Source organism: Anolis sagrei, chromosome 3 (genome assembly GCF_037176765.1).
Source record: "Anolis sagrei isolate rAnoSag1 chromosome 3, rAnoSag1.mat, whole genome shotgun sequence".
Lineage (NCBI taxonomy): Eukaryota > Metazoa > Chordata > Lepidosauria > Squamata > Dactyloidae > Anolis > Anolis sagrei.
The window spans coordinates 89,151,494-89,173,243 of record NC_090023.1 but is presented as its reverse complement, the minus strand read 5'-3'; the positions used below and the strand labels follow the sequence as shown (position 1 = coordinate 89,173,243).

Sequence of the window (21,750 nt, the reverse complement as noted above, 5' to 3'; positions counted from 1 at the left end):
GCAGATTTGTTGTTTCCTGCAAATTGTCTGGTTTTTCCTCTGTATGTGTAGGAAAACATAACTAGACAAAAACAATGGCCAGGTTCCAATGTAAAAATAAGTCAGCTTGCAACCAGCTCAATCCTGATTTGTTCTTATAATCAAAACGCATATTTCTAACAAACCATGGTTTACAATCCAGACGGCAATTATTTATTTTATTATTTCAAACATTTATATCCCGTCCTTCTCAACCTCACGAGGGGGGAGTCAGGGTGGCTTACAACTGGCAGCCATTAGATGCCAACAACAACAAACAGTCACAATGCAAAGCAAATTAACATTAAATAGACAATTAATTATAAATATACATTAAAATATCAGAACTTTAAAATACTAAAACATATTAAATTAGAAGCCATAAATAGCCGAAGGATTATTGAGCCTTGCTTTTTAATAGTATGATTTCTTATGTTTGAATCTAGAAACTGTCTCATTTCTGCAGGTCCCATCTACACAGGCTTTATAATCCACATTGAAGTAGATTAGTGGTACTCAAGTTTTCCCTATTTAATGCTGCACCCCCTGGATTATGGGCATGCCACTCCCCTTATAATCTACTTCACTGGTTCTCAACCTGTGGGTCCTTGGGTGTTTTGGCCTACAACTCCCAGAAATCCCAGCTACTTTACCAGCTGTTACGATTTCTGGGAGTTGAAGGCCAAAACAACTGGGGACCCACTGGTTGAGAACCAGTGAAGTAGATTATAAGGGGAGTGGCATGCCCATAATCCAGGGGGTGCAGCATTAAATAGGGAAAACTTGTGTTTAAGAAAGTCTGGAGAAAGTTCAAGTTCAGCTGAAAAATGTGCTGCAACGGGTCCATTACAGCCCAGGCACACAGAAAACGTGAGACTTTGCGATATTTTCTCACAGTGCGCTGGTATGGATGGCACTAGCACATAACAGCATTTTAAAACCCTAGGTATTCCCACAACTACATGGGGGTGGGTATAGTCGAACATTTCCTGAAGATGTCCTGCCAATCTGGGTGGTTCCATCTTAATGCAGATGCCTTGGGAGGATTACTCTGGGGCAACAGAACTAAATTGGGACTTTCCAGAAGGTAATGGGTTTTTAAATCCCTCTTTATACTCTGGATTAAATACTTGTGTAGAAGGACCCTTAAATGCTACACTCTTTGGAACCAACACATACAGAGATCATCTGATTATTTCAGCTAAGGTATGAAGACATTAAAGAGCTGTTAGGAAAATACAGATTATTTCCCGATGCAGCCCTCCAGGTGCTTTGGAATCCCATAATCCCGAATCACTGGCCATGCCGCTTGAGACTTTTGAGAACTGGAGTTCAAAATATCTGGAGGGTAATAAGGTTGAGAAAGTCAAGCTGTGTTTTCAAAAATCCAGTAAGGAGAAACAAAAGCATAGGATGAAAAGCCACTGAAAGATGTCCAAGGCTTGGTGCCCATATCCCATGGGCACCAAGCCCATAGGATATGGGCACCATAGGATATGGGCACTATGTAAAAAAAAAAAAAAAGGATTTCGCTTAATGCAAACATTACATATTTTTATAGCATGAAAATGTTCCCTTCAGTTTTTAACACTCTCTACACTCCAAAAGAAAGAATATTAAAAATATTTTGCACCTTTACATTTCTAAATACGAATAAGACCTGCTGAACTTAGTGCATTTTAAAATGTATGCATGTTTACAACCACCCACAGTGCAGTAATTACAGCAGGATATTTAGGGTGACCTCTTGTGGGTACTTCTATAGAAACATGCAGATATTTATAATAAAGGAATGGAAAGTATAAATTTGCAGAGAGGTGTTTGGAGATTTATAAAGAGAGAGATCATGCATGTAAGGGTCAACATCAAAAGGAATTCTCTCTTAAGCAACCTCCTATACCTCTCAGGTACTTATATCTCAGAAGGAAGAGTAATTGTCCAAGGCTTTCGTGGCCGGAATCACTGGGTTGTTGTAGTTTTTTTCGGGCTATATGGCCATGTTCTAGAGGCATTCTCTCCTGACGTTTCGCCTGCATCTATGGCAAGCATCCTCGGAGGTAGTGAGGTCTGTTGGAACTAGGAAAATGGGTTTATATATATCTGTGGAATGACCAGGGTAGGACAAAGAACTCTTGTAATTTTAGAGTTTTTTAATACTGGTAGCCAGATTTTGTTCATTTTCATTGTTTCCTCCTTTCTGTTGAAACTGTCCACATGCTTGTGGATTTCAATGGCTTCTCTGTGTAGTCTGACATATGTATATATATGTGGCATCTAATTGTTGCCAGTCTGTAAGCCGCCCTGAGTCGCCTTCGGGCTGAAAAGGGTGAGATAAAAGTGACATAAATAAATGAATAAATAAATAAACCATAAATGAATTTCCCGTTGAGAGTTGGGCCCTTCATCCAAGATATCTAATTATGCATATATTTATAGATGCAAATATTTCAAAATCTGAAAAAAATCCAAAACATTTCTGGTCCCAAGAATTTCTGATAAAGGAATATTCAGTCTGCACTCAATTTAGATATACAGTACTTTCAAATACTGATAGCCATATTCACAGGTCACATATTTACATGTGTACTTAGGGCTTAATCTAGCTGTTAACTTCCAAGCAGAGAAGACCCTCTGAATCAATGGAACCTATATAAATGTCTGCTTGATAAATGATAGCATTCTTATGACAGAATTCTTATTAATTCAACAGCTCTACTCCAGTTGCAATTTGGGATTAATGTTTGGATTCTGGACTTGAAAAGATAGTGTCTGACATTCTGTTAGTGAATTATGATGTCCTAGTTCTTTGCAATTCACTTTCTATGGTAACTCTGGAGTTCAGAATTCTGACCATACAATTACTAAGATACCCCAAAACTCGTTTTGAGAGCAGGACATGCCCCCAATGTAGTTATTTCTATATAGCCAGAGATCAGCATGGGGCTGGGGAAATGGATATAGATATCACACACACACCCCCCCCCCCCCTAAATGATGCATGGAGCTCTCTATGGATACTTGGCATAGTGGGTTCAGCTGCAGGATACATTCCCATTATCTAACAACACAGAAATGGCCACATTGGGGCGTGCTCTGCTTACAAGGTGTGTTTCTGGGGATAGCATCAGATGTAGATATGAAGAGACATGTACATCTCCCCATACAGGATCTCAGGTCTGTGTGATTCAGCCTAGGAAAGGGTGGTTCTATGCTAAAATTACCACACACTGAAATAATATAAAAGAAAAATAAAATGACAAGAAGACACCAGGATAGCTCTCTTGAATTAGTAACCTTGGAAACAGCCCGAGAACCCACGCTAGTAAGAGCAAGGCAATGAAAAATTCAAGCACTCTCTCTTTCAGTCTCTCACGCATATACATTAGTAATTCTCCACTCGAGTTCAAACAGTATGTGCTAGTGTGTGTGTGCATGCATTCATGGCAATTGCATACAGGCAGCTGTCAAATACAAGCATGCAGATCTGACAGCTTCATATGTATGTGTGCCACTTTCATTTCACCTGATCACTACTTTGCTTCCTATGCCTCTAGAATAAAAAAAGAGAAAACAATAAGGCAAGTGCTAAGAACTAACAATAGAAGCCAAAAAAAAAAAAGGTAAATAATCTGGAATTATTTCATTACATGTGAGCAACAGAATAAGCACAGATGAGATCAAGCACTCATCTGGAAGCAACTCATGAGCTACTACCTGCCAACTCAGGCTCTCTTTCATATTACAAAGCTATAGAACTATGATTCCCTCTAACTGCCATGGAGTCTTCCTATTTCATATTGGAATTTGTGGTTTGTAGACACACCAAGCCTCCAAGTGCTGCTCTCAAAACAGTCAGCCTCAAGAATCCATGGGACATTGCCATGGGAGCTAAAGGTCTCATCTTTGAAAATAAAATATGATATGTACTAGGTTTTTGATTGTAAAGATGTATAGATATATGCCAAATATGCTTGGTAGTGTATGTGACTATCCCTTCTTCAGCCTCTCATGTTGTTATAAGATGCTGCTCTGGGAAAACTTAAGAGCAGCCATAAACAACTGTGAATGGAAACGGGCTGGAAACCCCCAAATGTGGGATCTCAAAGACAACCCTTTGGGTTTATCCACCAGAACATGTTTTAACATTCAGGAGACTCCTGGTCCAACATTTAAAGCACTACACCAAGCATGGGTAAACTTCGGCCTTCCAGGTGTTTTGGACTTCAACTCTGGCTGTTGATTGTGGGCGAATTGTGGGCGTTGAAGTCCAAAAAACCTGGAGGGTGAAGTTTGCCTATACCTGCACTACACCATGCTAGCTTTAAATTTTGGTTTTAGATCCACATTATCCATCAGTCGTGTTAGCATGAGATTAATGAACTCATTGAATCCCATCCTTATGTTCCTGTAGGTAAACGTAGACAAAGTTTCACCTGTTTCATCTCACTCTTCAGCCTCGTGATGCCACATCTTTCTGTTTTCGTTGCTCCTGTGTGGCCCACTTCATGGATGGAAATAGCTGGACTTGATGTAGTGGAATCAAGGAGACGCACTTGGGAAGAATAGGGGAGGGAGGAAACGACAAGAAGCCTGTTTAATAAAAAAGTAATCCCTTTTACCAATGTAAAATTTAAAATAATAGCTAATGCTTTAAAAAGTATATTACTGCTCCTTTCGACTCCAAACTCTTTCCCGCTGAGAATATGGTGGAGGAGATTTTTCATATCAAAGGGGCTTAGATTCATTAAACTTTCAGAGGCTTCTTCACCTGCATAAGAAGGGGGGAGGGGGGGGACAGAAAAAGCCTAACTTGCAAATGCAACTGCCTTAAACATGAGAACATACTGTCAAAATCCTGGATCATTCTACCTGAATGAATCGCTCACTCACTACACAAATGGCAAGATTTGCCTTCAGCCTTAACTGCTTAATTAAAAATAAATGGCTGATGTGATCTTTTTCAGTAGCTTTTTCCTTTGACTATTCCACATAATTGGATTAGAAGAGAATGGCATTATTTTGTATCAGTGGGAATAAATAGTACAGATTTTTCACACAGCAGGATTTTACCTTTGAATCACAGATCTCAGGTTCGTATCTAGAATCAACAAAGAACACTGTTCACTTTTAAGTTTTTCTTCACCTGTTTCTAAAAGTAGAATTTTGGACAAGTGCCACTTGCTGTTAAATAAACTGAAATGCTTTAACATGCTTATTTTTCTGGGTTTTCCATTTGTTAAACATTAAACATCTATTTATACACATAATAAAAGTGAAAACGTGTATGTGGCGGAGGTGTCTACTCACACAGACAACCTGTTGCCTCCACAAACAGCTATAACCCACAGTGCTCAAGAGCCACCAAAAGCTCTCCCTCCAATGACACTGCAGGTTATAGCATGCACCATGAACATGTCTCCTAACCTCTGCCAATGTACTCCCCAAACACCATATTGCCCACCACCCAAGTGAAGGCTTTATTAGAGGACAATTTCTTCCTCCAGAATGGATATCCCAGAGTTCCTTACTTTTTGAATTGCTGTGGAATTTGCATAACCCTGCCTACTGCCTTTCCCTTAACCCTTTCCTATCCCATCCTATGGAACACAGCAAACTGGAATTGATCAGCTACTGAACAAGAGGTTTTGGGGAAAACAGACCTTGATTTATAGGAGTTGTAGTTCACCTACACCCAGAGAGCACTGTGAACCCAATCAATGATGGATCTGGATCACATTTGCCAAGGAGAACCCAGCCAATGTCAGATCTGGACCAAACATGGCACTCAGGCCCAGCATGGCCAACTGTGCACAAAGATCTGGTTTGTGGAGGACTGACACACAGTTTTGGGAATTCTAGTTCACCCACATCCATATGCATTTTCTAATGGGAACATTCATAAAAAAACAGGAAAGACTGACTAAAACTGATATGACTTAACACCCCAAAACAAACAATGCCTTCTTCAAATAACCTGGGCACTGCCGGGTCCCCAAGCTAGTATGAAATATGCAGCAGACTTTGTGAAGAACATAAACAATGCAGGAACAATGTATTGTCGAAGGCTTTCATGGCCAGAATCACTACCTCTGAGGATGCTTGCCATAGATGCAGGCAAAACGTCAGGAGAGAATGACTCTAGAACATGGCCATATAGCCCGAAAAAACCTACAGCAACCCAATGCAGGAACAAATAGGAAAAGAATACTTGTAAAAAGGGGCATCTGTGTGATCGACAGAAAACACATTTTATCTCAATTTTAAGACTTCCTAGTGTAAATCATTTCAAGATTACACTTTTTAAAAATGTGTTTCAGCAGCAACAGGCGCATTTCCCAAAATCCTGAGGCCCTAATCCCTGTGAATTGAAAGTCTGCTGTACATTTTCTATGGCTGAATTATTATAGCAAAGAGAATAGCCTGACCTGAACAATTCAAGCTGCGAGCAAGTTCTGTGGCCATCACTTGAATAATGAGCCCAATGCGGAGCCTGAGCATCTCTGCAAAGAGACTGGGCTGTGACCGGACGTACATTGCCAAGTAGACCATGATTTCCTATCAAGGAAAGTGGAATGGAAAGAAGAAACACTGGTTTATACATAAAGTGCAGCACAATGAGAAAAACGCAAAGTGCAACCTGAAATGTGCAGAAAGGCTGTTTTCCGTGTTACCTGTGTAAGGACTGCGATGCTGATGTCATGGCCACTGGCTTCATAGATGAGTTTGGTAAGTTCCTCAGGTGGCAAAGGCCTAAAAGAAAATGAACCCGTGATTAAGGACTGCAAGGGAAAATGCTTTTGGCACCCAAGACCAAAGTCCAACGAGAATGTTTCTTTTAATTTAATTTTTTTTCAATGAGAGTAAATAAAACTATGCAACAAAATTTGAAAAAAAATGTTCTTGATTTGAAAGTGTTATTTCCTGTTTAATTGTGTGGTACTTACTTTGAAAGTAGTGGTTATATTCCAGAAACTTTGTTTTTGTGGCTGCCATTTTTAATAATAATAATAATAATAATAATAATAATTTATTTGTAGACCACCCTATCTCCTTGAAGGGTCTCAAGGCAGTTTCCAACACATATGGCAAGCATTCAAAGCCATATGCCACTGTTAATCTTTTGTGTAGACCACCAAAACGTTGTTTTTTGTTTTGCAGTTTAATAAACTTTTGCCACAGTTTTATGATCGAAAAAATTAGGAAAGGACATTTATAACCAAGGAACAAAAACCATGTTACATAGTGTAATCCCATATGTATTCTCCTCCAACACAAACACCACTCCATGATTCAAAGTATAGTCAGATAATGCTTTCAAAGACAATGTCCCAAAAGTGCTCAGCATACTGGCTTCTAGAATATAATAGGGTGCAATAATGGGCCATGTTATTCAGACCTCGAAAGAATGGGACCCATTGGATCCATGTTATTCCTTGAGCAATAAATGACAACCTTGCTCTTGCTAGTAAGCCTTCCATTGCACTGATTTTGCTTCCCTATGTTCCTAAATAACTTTTTGAACTTTAACATATGACTTTCTTCTAGTGTTGCAGAGACAATCTGATGAACTACTTTTACTACACTTCTATTTTTTTTTATTTCATTGAATCCTACAAGTATTTCTGCCTAAAAATATCTTGCAAGGTAGCGCCATGTCACATATTAAAAATGTAATGTTTCAGCATAATTTTTGAGAAGAAAAAAAGCAGGAGGAAATAAAATAAAGACAAACTAGAAGAACATTTGTCAACAGTGACAAATGTAAGATACTCCACTTTGGCAGAAAAAATGAAATGCAAAGATACAGAATGGGGGATGCCTGGCTCGAGAGCAGTACGTGTGAAAAAGATCTTGGAGTCCTCGTGGACAACAAGTTAAACATGAGCCAACAATGTGATGTGGCGGCAAAAAAAGCCAATGGGATTTTGGCCTGCATCAATAGGAGCATAGTGTCTAGATCTAAGGAAGTAATGCTACCCCTCTATTCTGCTTTGGTTAGACCATATCTGGAATATTGTGTCCAATTCTGGGCACCACAATTCAAGAGAGATATTGACAAGCTGGAATGTGTCCAGAGGAGGGCGACTAAAATGATCAAGGGTCTGGAGAACAAGCCCTATGAGGAGCGGCTAAGGGAACTGGGCATGTTTAGCCTGAAGAAGAGAAGGCTGAGAGGAGATATGATAGCCATGTACAAATATGTGAGAGGAAGCCACAGGGAGGAGGGAGCAAGCTTGTTTTCTGCTTCCTTGGAGACTAGGACGCGGAACAATGGCTTCAAGCTACAAGAGAGGAGATTCCATCTGAACATTAGGAAGAACTTCCTGACTGTGAGAGCCGTTCAGCAGTGGAACTCTCTGCCCCGGAGTGTGGTGGAGGCTCCTTCATTGGAAGCTTTTAAGCAGAGGCTGGATGGCCATTTGTCAGGGGTGATTTGAATGCAATATTCCTGCTTCTTGGCAGGGGGTTGGACTGGATGGCCCATGAGGTCTCTTCCAACTCTTTGATTCTATGATTCTATGAACTGGGAGAAGCAAGGCCATAGTTTGAGAATAACATGCCCTCTTACGCTGTGATTGTTTTTTCACGAGGTTCAGGAGGCAAGCCAACAGTCAGTTGCTTCTGATGTGACAGGAGGTCTGTGCAAGCCTAGCATAAAGAAAAGAGAAAGTAAGGGCAGTAGGTTCACTATACACTAGACAAAACAGTATGTTATATTAAATTACATTTTAATAGAATTTTCAAAACTATTTTTAAAAAGTCAAAGCTTTGGAAAATTATTTTTATCAGGCTTTAACTCCTAAAGCATTCCAGAAGGCATAGCCTATGATGCTGTACTTTTCCAAGTTTCCAAGACAACACCTCTATAGTAATTCCATTGTTGTGTTTCTTGGCACTACCTGCCACTGCTAAGGCCAACAAGAAGGAAAGGAAGAACTTCTTGTATTTCTCTAGAGCGGAAAGGGGAAAACCACAGCAAGGTGAAAGTTACCCATTTCCTCTGTTTGGAAAGTCTTGGAAAATTAGTTTATTGGACTACAATTCCCGGAATATCACCACTACCTTGGCCAGGAAGAGGTAGGCCTGTGTATTACACAACGGATCCATTCTAAGATCCTTCATGTAGTATGTTTTTCGCCTAATTTAGAACCTTATTTTTCTTACCTAAAATGAACAATGGTATACCATGGAATCACTCTGGAGGACCTGGAAAATACTTAGGGAAGTTGCCCACAGAACCACAATGGCAGCCTATAGATAACAGTCCTCTGGGAATTTTCTAGGTCCTCCCAATCAGTTTTATGGTATTTGAAGCTCTTTGTGTGTAAATGAAACCATGTTCAGTGAACTCATGTATTGTGGGCTTACTATAGGTGGCTCTCAAGATGTCATTGTCGCATCTAGCATATCCTATGGTTTGTACCTCAGCTAGGACCTCCACTCTTTTTTGGAGTATGCCAGAAATATAGCGGATCAATCCCCATTCTTGGTTCAGGCCTGCTTTGCTGTAGAGCTCATTGAGGAGGCAATGAACGGTGACTCCACATTGACCATGGAGCTGTGTTTCCCAGTCAAGACCTCTTAGAGAGAAAAAGAGAGTGATGATATTAGTGGTTAGATGTGTTTTACAGAAAAGCTATAGCTACATTGAGATATTTTCTTCAGAAAGACTGCAGAGAGAAATAGCTGAAAGCTCCCTCTTGAAATGTGCAAAAACTGTAATTTTTAAAATCACTTGACAAATCAAATCAGATTAAAAATTAATAGGTTTCTGACATTTAACCTCCCACAGTCCCCTTGAATTGTTCCTATGCTTAATCAAGAATTGCTTGCTGAGGTTTTCAATGAGGTCGAGAGCATTACTCATTGCCTCGGTGTTGAACAAGTACTTGAGCACTTCATCCATTCATGTTCAAAAGATCTTGACATGAATGTAGCCCTAGGTCCAAAAATAGCAACGCACGGGAACAGCAAACAGCTACAATGTCTCGATTGTGCTCTGGCAGGTGGAATGGTCAGCTCCACAAAATTAACATGGACTATTTGAATAAAAACCAGGTGGCACTGCAAATTATTTTGTGCTGGCATTAAAAGCAAAGGTTTTAAAGCATTATTAATAAGTAAATTAACCTGAAGGCTATAACCTGAAGGACCAGCAGGGCACAATACTTTTGTACTGGCTGATAAGAATAGAAAGACCTTCACAGAGCCATTGCAGGCACATATCTGCTCCTACCCACTAAAAAGAGGAGAAAAGCAATGTGATTCCAGCTTTCAGACTCACGGATAGAAGCATTCTCACATAAAATTAGCATAGCATGGTGCTTTTTCTTCCAGAAAACATCACTGTTTTAAAATAAATGCAGATTTGTTTATAAAATGTAAACTGAAACATACTTTAATAGACACAAGATGTATAATATATCTGCCTGGTCATGCAAAGTGGGACATTCCTTTAACTGCTCAACTAATTTCTCGCAGTCCAAATCTCCATGAGCATCTTTGGGCAAATGAAGAACATCTGGAGAACGCTGAGGAACACTTGTCTCTGGCTCCTGTTAATCAAAGACAAACATCAAAAATGGCCAAAAGTCAAAAGGGTCTGATCATGAGAGACTGTTCTAAAACTCATTTTTTTGCTCACACACTAATCCTTAAGATCTTCCTCCTTCTTTCCATAGTCAAATTAGAATATGTAATATATTTTAAAGATTGATGCATTAACTACCCCAAAAATCTACAAAATGCCATTTCCATAAAAATTAAAGGAAGCCAGATGCATCTCTGGAATAAATAAGCATAAAATTCACATATATTTTCTCAAGAGAATGATGACTGACCCCATTTTTATACTAGTTCTTTCTACAACTAGTTACTTGTATAGGACAACCCCTGTATACGAGGGGATCTATCCCACGACTTTGCACAGATACACAAAACTGTGGAAAAAGTGAAATCCATTGAACAAACAACCCCCAGAGGAAGCATAGTATAGACCAGTGGTTCCCAACTTGTGGTCTGTGGACCACCAGTGGTCCACAAAAATGAAAATATGGTCCGCGGCTTCACCATTACTACACTGTTGCCTCAAAACCACACAGAAACAAGACCAACTGGTTTCACCAAACCCTCTTATAGTGCGGAGGCAATGGGGATGTCAGGAGGAGAGAAGCTACCCATGAAATATTACTACTACCATATCAGCTCTAGATTATTAAATATGGTTTACTGTGGGTGAGCAGATAGCGACTACTGATATATGTTATGTATGAAAAACCAGAGCTGATGTGATCTATCTAATGCAATTTTCTGAACCAGCACCCAAGTAACCAAACCAAATCTAAAGTGGACCAAAAACTGATTCGTAACACTTTTGATACTAATGTTTGAGAGTGGTCCCTGGTCAAAGTGGTCCCTGGTCAAGTGATCCCTGGTCAAAAAAAGGTTGGGAACCACTGGTAGAGACTCACACTGGAGGACCTAGAAAATGCTTAGAAAGGGCAACTTCCTAGGAATCACTAGGTTGCTACTGACTGTACAGTCAACTTTTAATGAAAGCATACCATAGAATTGTCTAGAGAACCTATTAAATACTTAGAGAGGAGATATTTTATTATTAGATATAAGTACATAAAAGTGTGGTTAATGGTCCTGCAGAGAAAGGGGTCAGCACCGTCTGAGCTCTGCAAGCGCAGCATTTTTTTTTTTGAATGAAGCATGGAATGTTCAAGGATCAGGACGCTCATAGGGACGAATACCAAGATGTCTATGATGACAGGGGTCATAATGTATTTCATTCATTTTTTGTGATGACTAAGACAAGACTAACTATAAGGATAAAGTATTAAGGAATAATTTCATAATTAAGAAAAATGATATAGAATGTTTTGTCGAAGGCTTTCATGGCTGGAATCACTGGATTGAGTTGTATGGCCATGTTCGAGAAGCATTCTCTCCTGACGTTTCACCTACATCTGTGGCAAGCTTCCTCACAACCTCTGAGGATGCTTGCCACAGATGCAGGCAAAACGTCAGGAGAGAATGCTTCTAGAACATGGCCATAAAGCCCGAAAAACTACAACAACCTATATAGAATATTGTTTAAATCAAATTAAAAATCGCTTTTCCACTCAAAACAAATCTGAGCAAAATACTATTTCCCTAAATATATATACAGTATATGAGATATTGTAATTATTCTAATGCTACATTACTAAAGAAAAACAGTTAAATTGTGAATCCTTTAACTGACCTTTGATGCCCCTTGGTTTTTTAATTCACCTAAGTGCAGCACTTACCTTGATAAAACCAGCCTCTACTAAATGAAAAGTTAGTTTTACTTATGACTTTTAAAACTCCTTTGGGATTTAAACATATGTGGGCCTTTGTATTTGGACAGAGTTGCACATATGTAGCATGGTCTCCATACTTTTTTCCCTGAATAACAGCCATTCACATTGCCTACAGGAGGATGGACAGTTAAATATAAAAGAATGATAAGCACAGGTTTACCGCTGTGCTCTCAATTAGAAAAGAAACAGAACAGAGTGAAGATATAATGAGGGGGAAAGATGATATCTTAGAAGAAAAGGTTACCAGGTTGAGGGCATGTTTCTTTGAATCAAAGACCTGCTCTTCTACCCCCCAAAATGAACTGTATGTCAACTATACACAGAAACAAGAATGACGTCTTTCTGGCCTTAGGGAATCATTATAGATCTTCACCAAAGTTCTTAGGATTGAAGTATCTGACTTGCCTGAAAGCAAGGAATTAATAGCTTGTACATGCCTTGGCCCACCTTTTTGTCACGAAGGAAGAAGTATTCTGAAAGCTGTCATTGCTCTATGAACTGATTAATGGATTAGATTTTTAGCAATTGACTACTATCTTTTCACAAAAGAACTTGCCAATAAAAGTTCTGTCTTTTTTTCTGTGCCTAACATCCTAACCTATATTGAGACATTTTCCTGCCCGAAGCAGAGAGCAAGATGGTGCCATCTTCCTAGTTCAAAGAACATTACTGGACTGGATGCAGAACAGTATTTCAACACTGGGAAACGAAAATGCAATCAACCAGGTCTGAGGCAGATGGTTTGATTGGGCGGTCTAGAGGGCCATCTACACTGACAGTTTAATGCACTTTCAAACCAGTATTGAAGAAAGTTATTTCACTCTTTTATTAGACTTGGTTATCTGGCCGCTGCAGTTTGAAGCTAGCTTTCAACTGCATTAAACAGTCACTGTAGATGGGGCCCAAGCCAGCTTGAACATCATAGGATTTTTCAAAGAATATCTAGAGTTTATGAGAAATGATGGGAAGCTGCTACTGCTCTCATCTCATCTGCTGCCTGAGGTAATTGTCAAGGGTCCCCAAAAAGCAGCTTGGGTTCTCCCTTCCCCTGGAATCAGCAGCCTCCAAATCCTGAGTAGTTTGATCTGAGACATGCACTTCCAAAAACAGCTGTGCTGCATCTTATCTCTGCTCTTGCCCTGCCTCCGTGCTTCTTAAATCAAGCAAGCATACTGGAACTCTGTATTTCTGTCAAGAGAACCTTTGGCAGCAAATGCTTTATTTCTAGTTCCAACTATTTACAGACACTTACAGAGGCAGTCACGATGGAAGAGAACAATCAAGCACATTGTCGCTGCTTTTTCACCACTACCATTATCTGATTATCTCTGGTGCCACCCATGGATATGACATATGAGTTGGTCACAGTTGCCTGGCCAGATATGACATTCTTGGTCTGGCCTCTCTAGGCACTGAGTGATTTTAACCCTTCGATTCCCATGCAACCAGAAACATGTCTTGGGAATGATTTTTCCTGGTCTATAATCCCACCAATTGATTAACAGTAATTGTCTTACTCTGCTTACCAATATTAGCCCTCATATGCTCATATTTTGGCAACAGCAATTTTAATGCAGTAATAAGTCTATTCCTTGCACAGTTAAATGAAGTGCAATAATTACATAATTTGACTTCATATAAATAAGGGGCCCCCTTATTTAAATTGAGCCCTCAGTGGCACAGTGGGTTAAAGAGCTGAGCTGCTGAGCTTCTTGACCGAAAGGTCACAGGTTCGAATCTGGGGAGTGGCATGAGCTTCCACTGTCAGCCCCAGCTTCTGCCAACTTAGCAGTTTGAAAACATGCAAATGTGAGTAGATCAATAGTTACCGCTCCGGCGGGAAGGTAATGGCGCTCCATATAGTCATGCCGGCCACATGATTTTGGAGGTGTCTACAGACAACGCCGGCTCTTCGGCTTTGAAATGGAGATGAGGACCAACCCCCAGAGTCGGACACGACTGGACTTAATGTCAGGGGAAAACCTTTACCTTTTACCTTAAGTAAGGGGCAGGCTTGGGGGCCAGAAATATGGATTTTGATGTGGCCCATGGATAAGGTAAGGATTGTTCCGCAGAGAGGGGAGAGGCCACCACAAGGGCCATCCTTCCCTGGATGCTGACACCATTTTACTGCCCAGGTATTCAGAAACCCAGTGATTGTGGCCATGAAAGCCTTTGACAATACATTCCCCACACTACTCAGAGAAGGGGGTGTTCCCCTTTTTGATATGAGTTAGTACTTTATCTTAATTGTAGTACAGTGAAAAGCAAGAGCTTAGTCCTTGGCGAACCTACTGTTTTCACACTCTTTGGATTCGAAGCACCAAAAAGGCAGGGATTTTCCTTACATTAAAAAAGGCCAAAAGCAATAATGCTGCACACAGTGGGTAGAATCAGTGCTTCTTTTAAGATTTTCCCAAACCAGACCAAACTCATGCTTAGTCTAAGCCGCTCTATTCAGAGAAAGTAATTGTTCCTTTTTAATACTCTTATTCAACAAAAATTAAAATACAGTACTTACACTGACCCATGGAAAAGTCAACCCAAGGCTTTTGCATCTACACAGTATATTTGCTGAATACAACTTAACACATTTTAGTTATTTCTTTTCTTTCAAGACTAAAGCTTTCTATAAATTTCCAAATCTAAATTTTATAACAACTCACCTTACCCACCACTGGATGTGGAGAGTCAACAAGATTCAGAGATTTCCGATGGGTGTTTAAAACCTTTGTAGGCAAAGACATTGAAACATCTGAAAAGGAGACAAAAAGGGGCATACTTTCTCTATAGAAGAACTACAGTAAGAATACAAAATCTTCCATAAGTCAAAACATTACATTATATTGAATATCTAATCAAATGGTACAGTTAAAATCTGTGTAACCAAATGCCACTAAACTTCTCCTCAAGAATGATTTAAAATATGGAAACAGGAGGTGCGGGGACAATCGCATATCACTTTCAAGTCTGCTCTTAATCCCATATTCCTGTGAAACATGAAATTAAGAAAATCATTGCTTTTTTCCACTTAAAATCAGGTCACTAGCTTACACTCCATAAAAAATCTAATAATAAATAAATACATAAAGACAAATTTTGCATGATATTACCCATGGCATGTCATGCTCATTACCAACTATGGATTTACCAAAACATAAATTGCCTAGTTTGTATATATTCCATGCTATCAACTCTGAGCACAGAACCCTTGTACATGTGGGAAAATGGAACTGTGGGAATGATGCCATAATAACACTGACACAGACTTTTTGGTACTTTCAATATGCTGTTATTGCTGTGGGCCTTCAATTCATTTCCACTTATGGTGACCCTAAGATGAACTTATTAAAGTTTTCTGTGGTTGAGAATACGTGACTCACCTAAAGTACCCCAGAGGTTTCCATGGCCAGGTAGGGGAACAAACCATTGTCATAGTCTAATGCTGAAACTACTACAAAATCCTGGCTCTCAATTACAAGTAGTGTGGCATAACTTATTTTTGGACACAATAGTGTTCAGTATTTATAAATGTTCCATTTGTGGGGAAAATGTCAGTTTAAACAATGGTTCCCAACCTGTGGTCCATGGACCACCAGTGGTCTACAAGAAGTAAAATATGGTCTGCAGCTTCACCGTTACTACACCGTTGCAACGGGAGTGCCTGGTCTCACGAAACCCTCTTATAGTGCCAAGGCTTATTAAATACAGTTTTCTGTGGGTGAGCAGATGACAACTACAGATGGCATATCTTCTGCATCAAAAACTAGAGCTGATGTGGTCTATCCAAAGCAGTTTTTGAATCAGCACCCCAAATAACCAAACTGAGTCTAAAGTTGACCAAAAACAGATTTGCAACCCTTTTGATACTAATGTTGGAGAGTGGTCCTGGGTCAAAGTGGTCCCTGGTAAAAAAAAAAAAAAAAAAAAAAGGTTGGGAACCACTGGTTTAAACTATGGCAGAAACTTACTTGGAACATCCAGTCCCTTTGTCTTGGCCATGATGGACAGAATTTCTCTAGTGGAATGAGCAGCACTAAACACGCAGGATGAGCCAGAAGCTTTCGTGATAGGAGGCAGGTAGCATTTGAGAGCAGTGCTCTGTAACAAATTGTGTATATACTGGTCCAGTTCATCTTGGCTTTCTGTCAAGGCACATGTGAAGGAAAGGGAAAAGGCTTGTGAAAGAGATCAAACCTGTGGTTTCTACCAGTCCCTGTTACCTTTCAGTATTAGAAGATCACAGTAAAATGTAAAATGATAACTAATAACTAATAGTTGCAAGGTTCTCTGTGAAGGATAAAGGGTAATTTTACAAGAAACCTGAAACTGTGGCCTTCTAGCTGTTGTTAGATGGCAATACTCATCAGATCACTAAGTATAGACAATGATAAGGATGATTTGATCAGACCATGTAAGAGTATTATATCATATGACTTTAGCAATATGAAAGCCATATCATTTAAAAAACCTGGGCAGGTAAACACAACACTGCATTGTTTCTGACCTATGGCAATCCAAAAGAAGTTTGCCACCGTATAGTAATCCAAATTACTGAATTAATGTTCACACAGTAACACACACACATTCTAAAATTGGAGTCTCTGTGGTGCTGGCTGAACTGCTGCCAAAAGAAGGTTCAATTCTGGGAAGCAGAGTGAGCTCCTGTCTGTCAGTTCCAGCTTCCCATGTGGGGACATGAGAGAAGCCTCCCACATCAAAACATCCGGGGCCCCTCTGGGCAACATCCTTGCAGACAGCCAATTATCTTATATCAGAAGCCACTTGCAGTTTCTCAAGTCACTCCTGACACGCATAAACACAAATCTAAAATTAGTTATTGTGTGTCTCTGAACAGCTGACAAAATAATGCAATATATTGGTATGTGTTACTGTTCTCTAACTGTACCAAAAATAATGCAGTTGAGTACTACTTTAACTGTCATGGTTCAATGCTATGGAATCCTGGGATTTATAGTTTGGTTAGATACCAGCCCTATTTGACAGAGAAGGCTAAAGACCTTGTAAAACTATAACTCCCATGATTCCATAGACAGTTAAAGTGGTGTCACACTGCACTGATTCTACAATGTAGATGCACCCTTATAGAGTATCACAATGCAGGCAGGAAAATGTTGGCACCTGCAGTCCAAAAAGCAACTTTTCCATCTACTGACATCTAGAGTTAAATTTCATGCAGGAAAGTTGAAGGTATATTTGGTGTGAGTGATTCAAAAGTAGCACACTCACTTCACTTTCCCAAGGATTCCATTTTTCAATTTAAACTTCGGTAATACCTCCTCATTAAGGCACTCAGACTCCTAAGTGACATTTCAAGAATAGCATGGAGCTCTCCAAAAAATGAGACATTATAATTATGTCACCATGTAATTCAAGGTATGTTATTCTGCTGAGGTCTTGAAATGTATTTACTCAGGCAATCAAGTATGTCAATTGAAACACTTCACTAACAAAGACACACACATACCTTTGTCACAAAAGTCTGCATAATCTAGTTCGTAGCCACTTTCCGGGCTAGAATAACCTTCACTATCGTCATCAAATAGTTTCCCATCACAATCAGGATCTAGAAAGCTCAAGTTGGTGTAGAACGAAGTAGTCAGAAAGTCTGAGAGTTTGCCCAGTTTCACTCTGAAGAGAACATGGAAGGAGAATAGTGGGAGGGGTGATTATTTTATTTTTAATTCTTAATCTTAAATCCAAAATAATCCTCCTGAGTGGTTGAGATAGTGACACCTTTGCTTTTTTTTTTTTGTTTCCAAACATAAAAGGCAAACATTCAATGCCTGAATACAACAGCAATACATCCATATTAACAAAATTTAAACAATCCAACAAATAAACATGAGTTATGACTTAATAACTAAAATTAAATAAGAAACAGCCTATTATAACAGACATAAGACAAAACATCAGACATCAAATAGAAACCACAATTTCCCAGTTTTTGGGGGCAAATAAATTGATCATGCTAAAGATGTATATCGAGTTGGTGGGGTGAGCAGGTCATGGACATGGATGGTAACTATTAATCAGAGGTATAATTGTAGTATTGCCAATTACTATTCCTCCTCCTCGTAAGCCAGTGAGCAGAGGTTCATCTCCAGTTGTTTCTTGAAAGCGGGGAGGGAGAGGGCCATCTATAATTCCTTAGGAAGGGAGTTCCGGGGGGGGGGGGGGGCAGCCACAGAGAAGGCCCTTTCTCTCATTCTCACCAGCCTCTCTTGGGATCGGGGAGGAACTGAGAGGAGGGCCTCCTCCCATGACCACAGTGTCCAAGTTGGTCTATAGTGGAAGATGGGGTTTGTCAAACAGTCTGGACCCACACCATTTAGGGCTTTAAAGGTAAGAACTAGCACTTTGTATTTAGCTCGGAAGCAGACTTGCAGCCAGTGGAGCTGCCGCAACATGGGAGTGGTTCTCTCCCTGAACGGTGCTCCATTTAATAATCTGGCTGCCGATCTGGGGGCAATTTGAAGCTTCTGGACTATCTTCAAAGGCAGTCCTATGTAGAGAGCCTTGCAGTAGTCCAAGCAGGATGTGACTAAGGCATGGACAACTATGGCCAAGTCAAGCATCTCAAGGTATGGGCGCAGTTGGCACACAAGTTTTAACTGTGCGAAGGCGTTCCTGGCCACCGCTGACACCCGGGGTTCCAGGGTCAGTGATGAGTCCAGGATCACCCCCAGACTGCGGACCTGTGTCTTCAGGGGGAATATTCAACCTGTAATTATAATAACCATCATTTCCAGTTAAAAACAAATCCCTGTTTTTAAAAAGCCCAGCAGGTAATAATGCTAACCTGGCTCCTCCAAAGTATCCATCCCCAAGTTTTCTCACAGTAGCAAGAATTGCTGGATCAATATCAGAGCCGTCATCAACTTTTTAAAAAGGAAATAAAAATGCATTTTAACAAAAGGTTTTTAAAACAATTTAAGAACTCTCCTACAACATTGTGGGTGAGAAAATATGAAAAATGTACATTCAACCCAAACCAATCAGAAAGGCTTAAAATATATTGTTGACTAAAATATTTGACATGTTTTACCTGTTTTAATTTCTTGGAAACTCCAACAGACACTTTTCTAAAGGAAGTGCCTTCTAAGTCATTTCATCCCAAACATACTCTACAAATTTGGTATTAGTCCATTTAGTTGTCTTGGACGAAATTAGTGGGGTGCCTCAGCAAGGACTCACCAAAACTGGATTCTGCATATGCCACAAACCCTGTATGTAAATTAGAATTTCCCATATGCCCCAGCTGCTTTTGAATAACTTTATGGGATATTCTGTCAGAAACCCTCCAAAATGGATTAGATGTAAGCCACCTAAGCTAATATAAGTCAGACCAACCCTATCTTCCGAATTGGGTTGAAATTCATCCAGCTGTTTTCATATGATACAATAACAAATACATGGACTATAAACTCCTAATTTTATTTATGAAAACGGATTTTCCATCCTAAGTAAGATAAAGATGGAAAAATAATTTTAATAGCCCAATCACATAGCATTTTGACTCGGGTGTTCTACTTTGTATCGATATGCCTTATTATTTCAATTTTAGAGCTATCTTTACTTTGTAGCACTAGTTCATTAAAGGACCAGAAAATTAATTTGTGGATACACAAATGATTTGGCTGTAGTGTCCCTGTGTGGGAGAACAGAAAGATGAAGGGAACTCTCAGCTGTGGTCAAGTAAAATACATTTCAAAAAGTTATCAAAAGCCTGTGCAAAAATAGTAACTTGTTCCTCTGTCCTCTCATTTCTGAATCCAGCAAGGCATATAGCATAAAAAAGAGGAAAAGCAGTTCTTGTCAATCACATGAATTCATAGAAGGGAGGCCAATTCTGTGGTAGAAGAAGGCAAGATGTTACTGACCAAGCATTGTGTTAGTGATTGGGAAACTGAGGGTTGGTCTTCCAGTCATCCTCCAGCAAGAAGTGAGATAAGCCAATTCAGTTCGCAGCATCTCCACAATCATACGATTGTCTAATGCCAGGTAGAAGTGATGCTGATCTGTGAACTGGAAGTCAGAAGGTAGACATTACAAAATGCCTTTCTCGACAAAAACTCAGACATAATGAGCTTAAACATATAACCTAATTCAGGGGTGGTCGAAGTCTGGACTATGTTTTGCAAATGGGGTTTTCCTTAAACCCCATTTTCACAGTCTCAAAGCCTTTTTCTATTAGCTGTATAAAATAGCAAAGCCTTAAAGTTTTTGCTTTTTTGTTGTACTTTTTGTTGTACACAGAACAAATGATGCTGATGAAAGTTAAAGAAAGTATAAAATTGGAGTCACAGCTAAATATTAAACAAAATAATGATCATGGGATATTTACTAACTTTAAAGTTAGCGATGACACCCCTAAGACTGTTAAAAAACATTCATGGTCCCATCATGAATACGAATGGAGATTATAATTAACAAAAAGGAGATAAGAGTTGGAAAGGAAGTGATGAGGGATCTAGTGTAAAGGTATACCACTGAATACCAGAATAGGGATCTTCCATGTCTAATTTCTATGTATGGATGTGAAAGGTGAACAGTGAAGAAAGTTTAGAGAGGTGAAAAATCAGTACATTTGACATGTAGTGGTGGAAGAAAAGTTTATGAATACTATGGACTTACTAGAATGACATCTAAATGGGCCTTAAAGCAAGCTTAAGCTAGATGCCAAAACTGCTAAAGGAAGATACTGTACTTTGGACATATCATAAGATAGCATAAGAATCAGTATTCTTATGTATAATATGTATAATAAATAATAACTTTTTTTATACCCCACCTGCATTTCCCTGAAGGGACTCAGGGTGGCTTACAGAGGTACAACTCCATGAATTACAAATAAAGACACAGCAAAAACAATCAATAACAACAAATAATAAAAACATTAAAATACATTAAACATCATAAAAACAATACCCAGTCTGGCCAATTTGAAACTGGATTCGGGCTCAGAGTAAGTGAAATGATTCCTTGAGAGTGCAGAGGGAAAATGCAATAGTCAGAGGGCTGGGTTGCCAGGGTAGTGCCCTTGGCCATTAAAGTGTCATAAGTACAGGAAAGCGGGCAACTAAAGTGCCAGACCTTAAATAAGGCCAGGATGATTCTCAAGTGAACAATCTAGTCAAAGGCACAACAGAACAACCAAGTTTTTAATTCCTTGCAGAAAATGGAGAGAGTAGGGGCCTGTCCGATCTCCCCAGGAAAAGAGTTCCAGAGGAGAGGGGCCACCACAGAGAAGGCTCTCTAACTCATCCCCACCAACCGGAACTGAGATGGCTGTGGGAGTGAGAGAAGAGCCTACCCAGAGGATCTTAGAGTACGTGCTGGTTCGTAGGGGAAGATG

General features: G+C 39.6%; 1 protein-coding gene across 4 annotated transcripts in view; it reads right to left on the bottom strand.

The window, feature by feature from the left end:
- The window catches only part of PHKA2 (phosphorylase kinase regulatory subunit alpha 2), a 66,897-nt gene that overhangs the window by 14,037 nt on the left and 31,110 nt on the right, over positions 1 to 21,750 (bottom strand). For 2 of the 4 annotated variants that reach the window (XM_060770060.2, XM_060770063.2), the window contains exons 17-29: positions 20,276 to 20,420; positions 19,195 to 19,273; positions 17,860 to 18,023; positions 16,343 to 16,516; positions 15,038 to 15,126; positions 10,417 to 10,574; positions 9,443 to 9,599; positions 8,588 to 8,667; positions 6,690 to 6,768; positions 6,444 to 6,573; positions 4,685 to 4,786; positions 4,452 to 4,570; positions 3,542 to 3,568 (exon numbers count right to left, since the gene is read on the bottom strand). In XM_060770060.2, the coding sequence (XP_060626043.1) occupies positions 3,542 to 3,568; positions 4,452 to 4,570; positions 4,685 to 4,786; positions 6,444 to 6,573; positions 6,690 to 6,768; positions 8,588 to 8,667; positions 9,443 to 9,599; positions 10,417 to 10,574; positions 15,038 to 15,126; positions 16,343 to 16,516; positions 17,860 to 18,023; positions 19,195 to 19,273; positions 20,276 to 20,420 (1,503 nt within the window). The remainder of the gene's footprint in view (positions 1 to 3,541; positions 3,569 to 4,451; positions 4,571 to 4,684; positions 4,787 to 6,443; positions 6,574 to 6,689; positions 6,769 to 8,587; positions 8,668 to 9,442; positions 9,600 to 10,416; positions 10,575 to 15,037; positions 15,127 to 16,342; positions 16,517 to 17,859; positions 18,024 to 19,194; positions 19,274 to 20,275; positions 20,421 to 21,750) is intronic. The other 2 variants (XM_060770061.2, XM_060770064.2) reach the window with 1 other exon arrangement.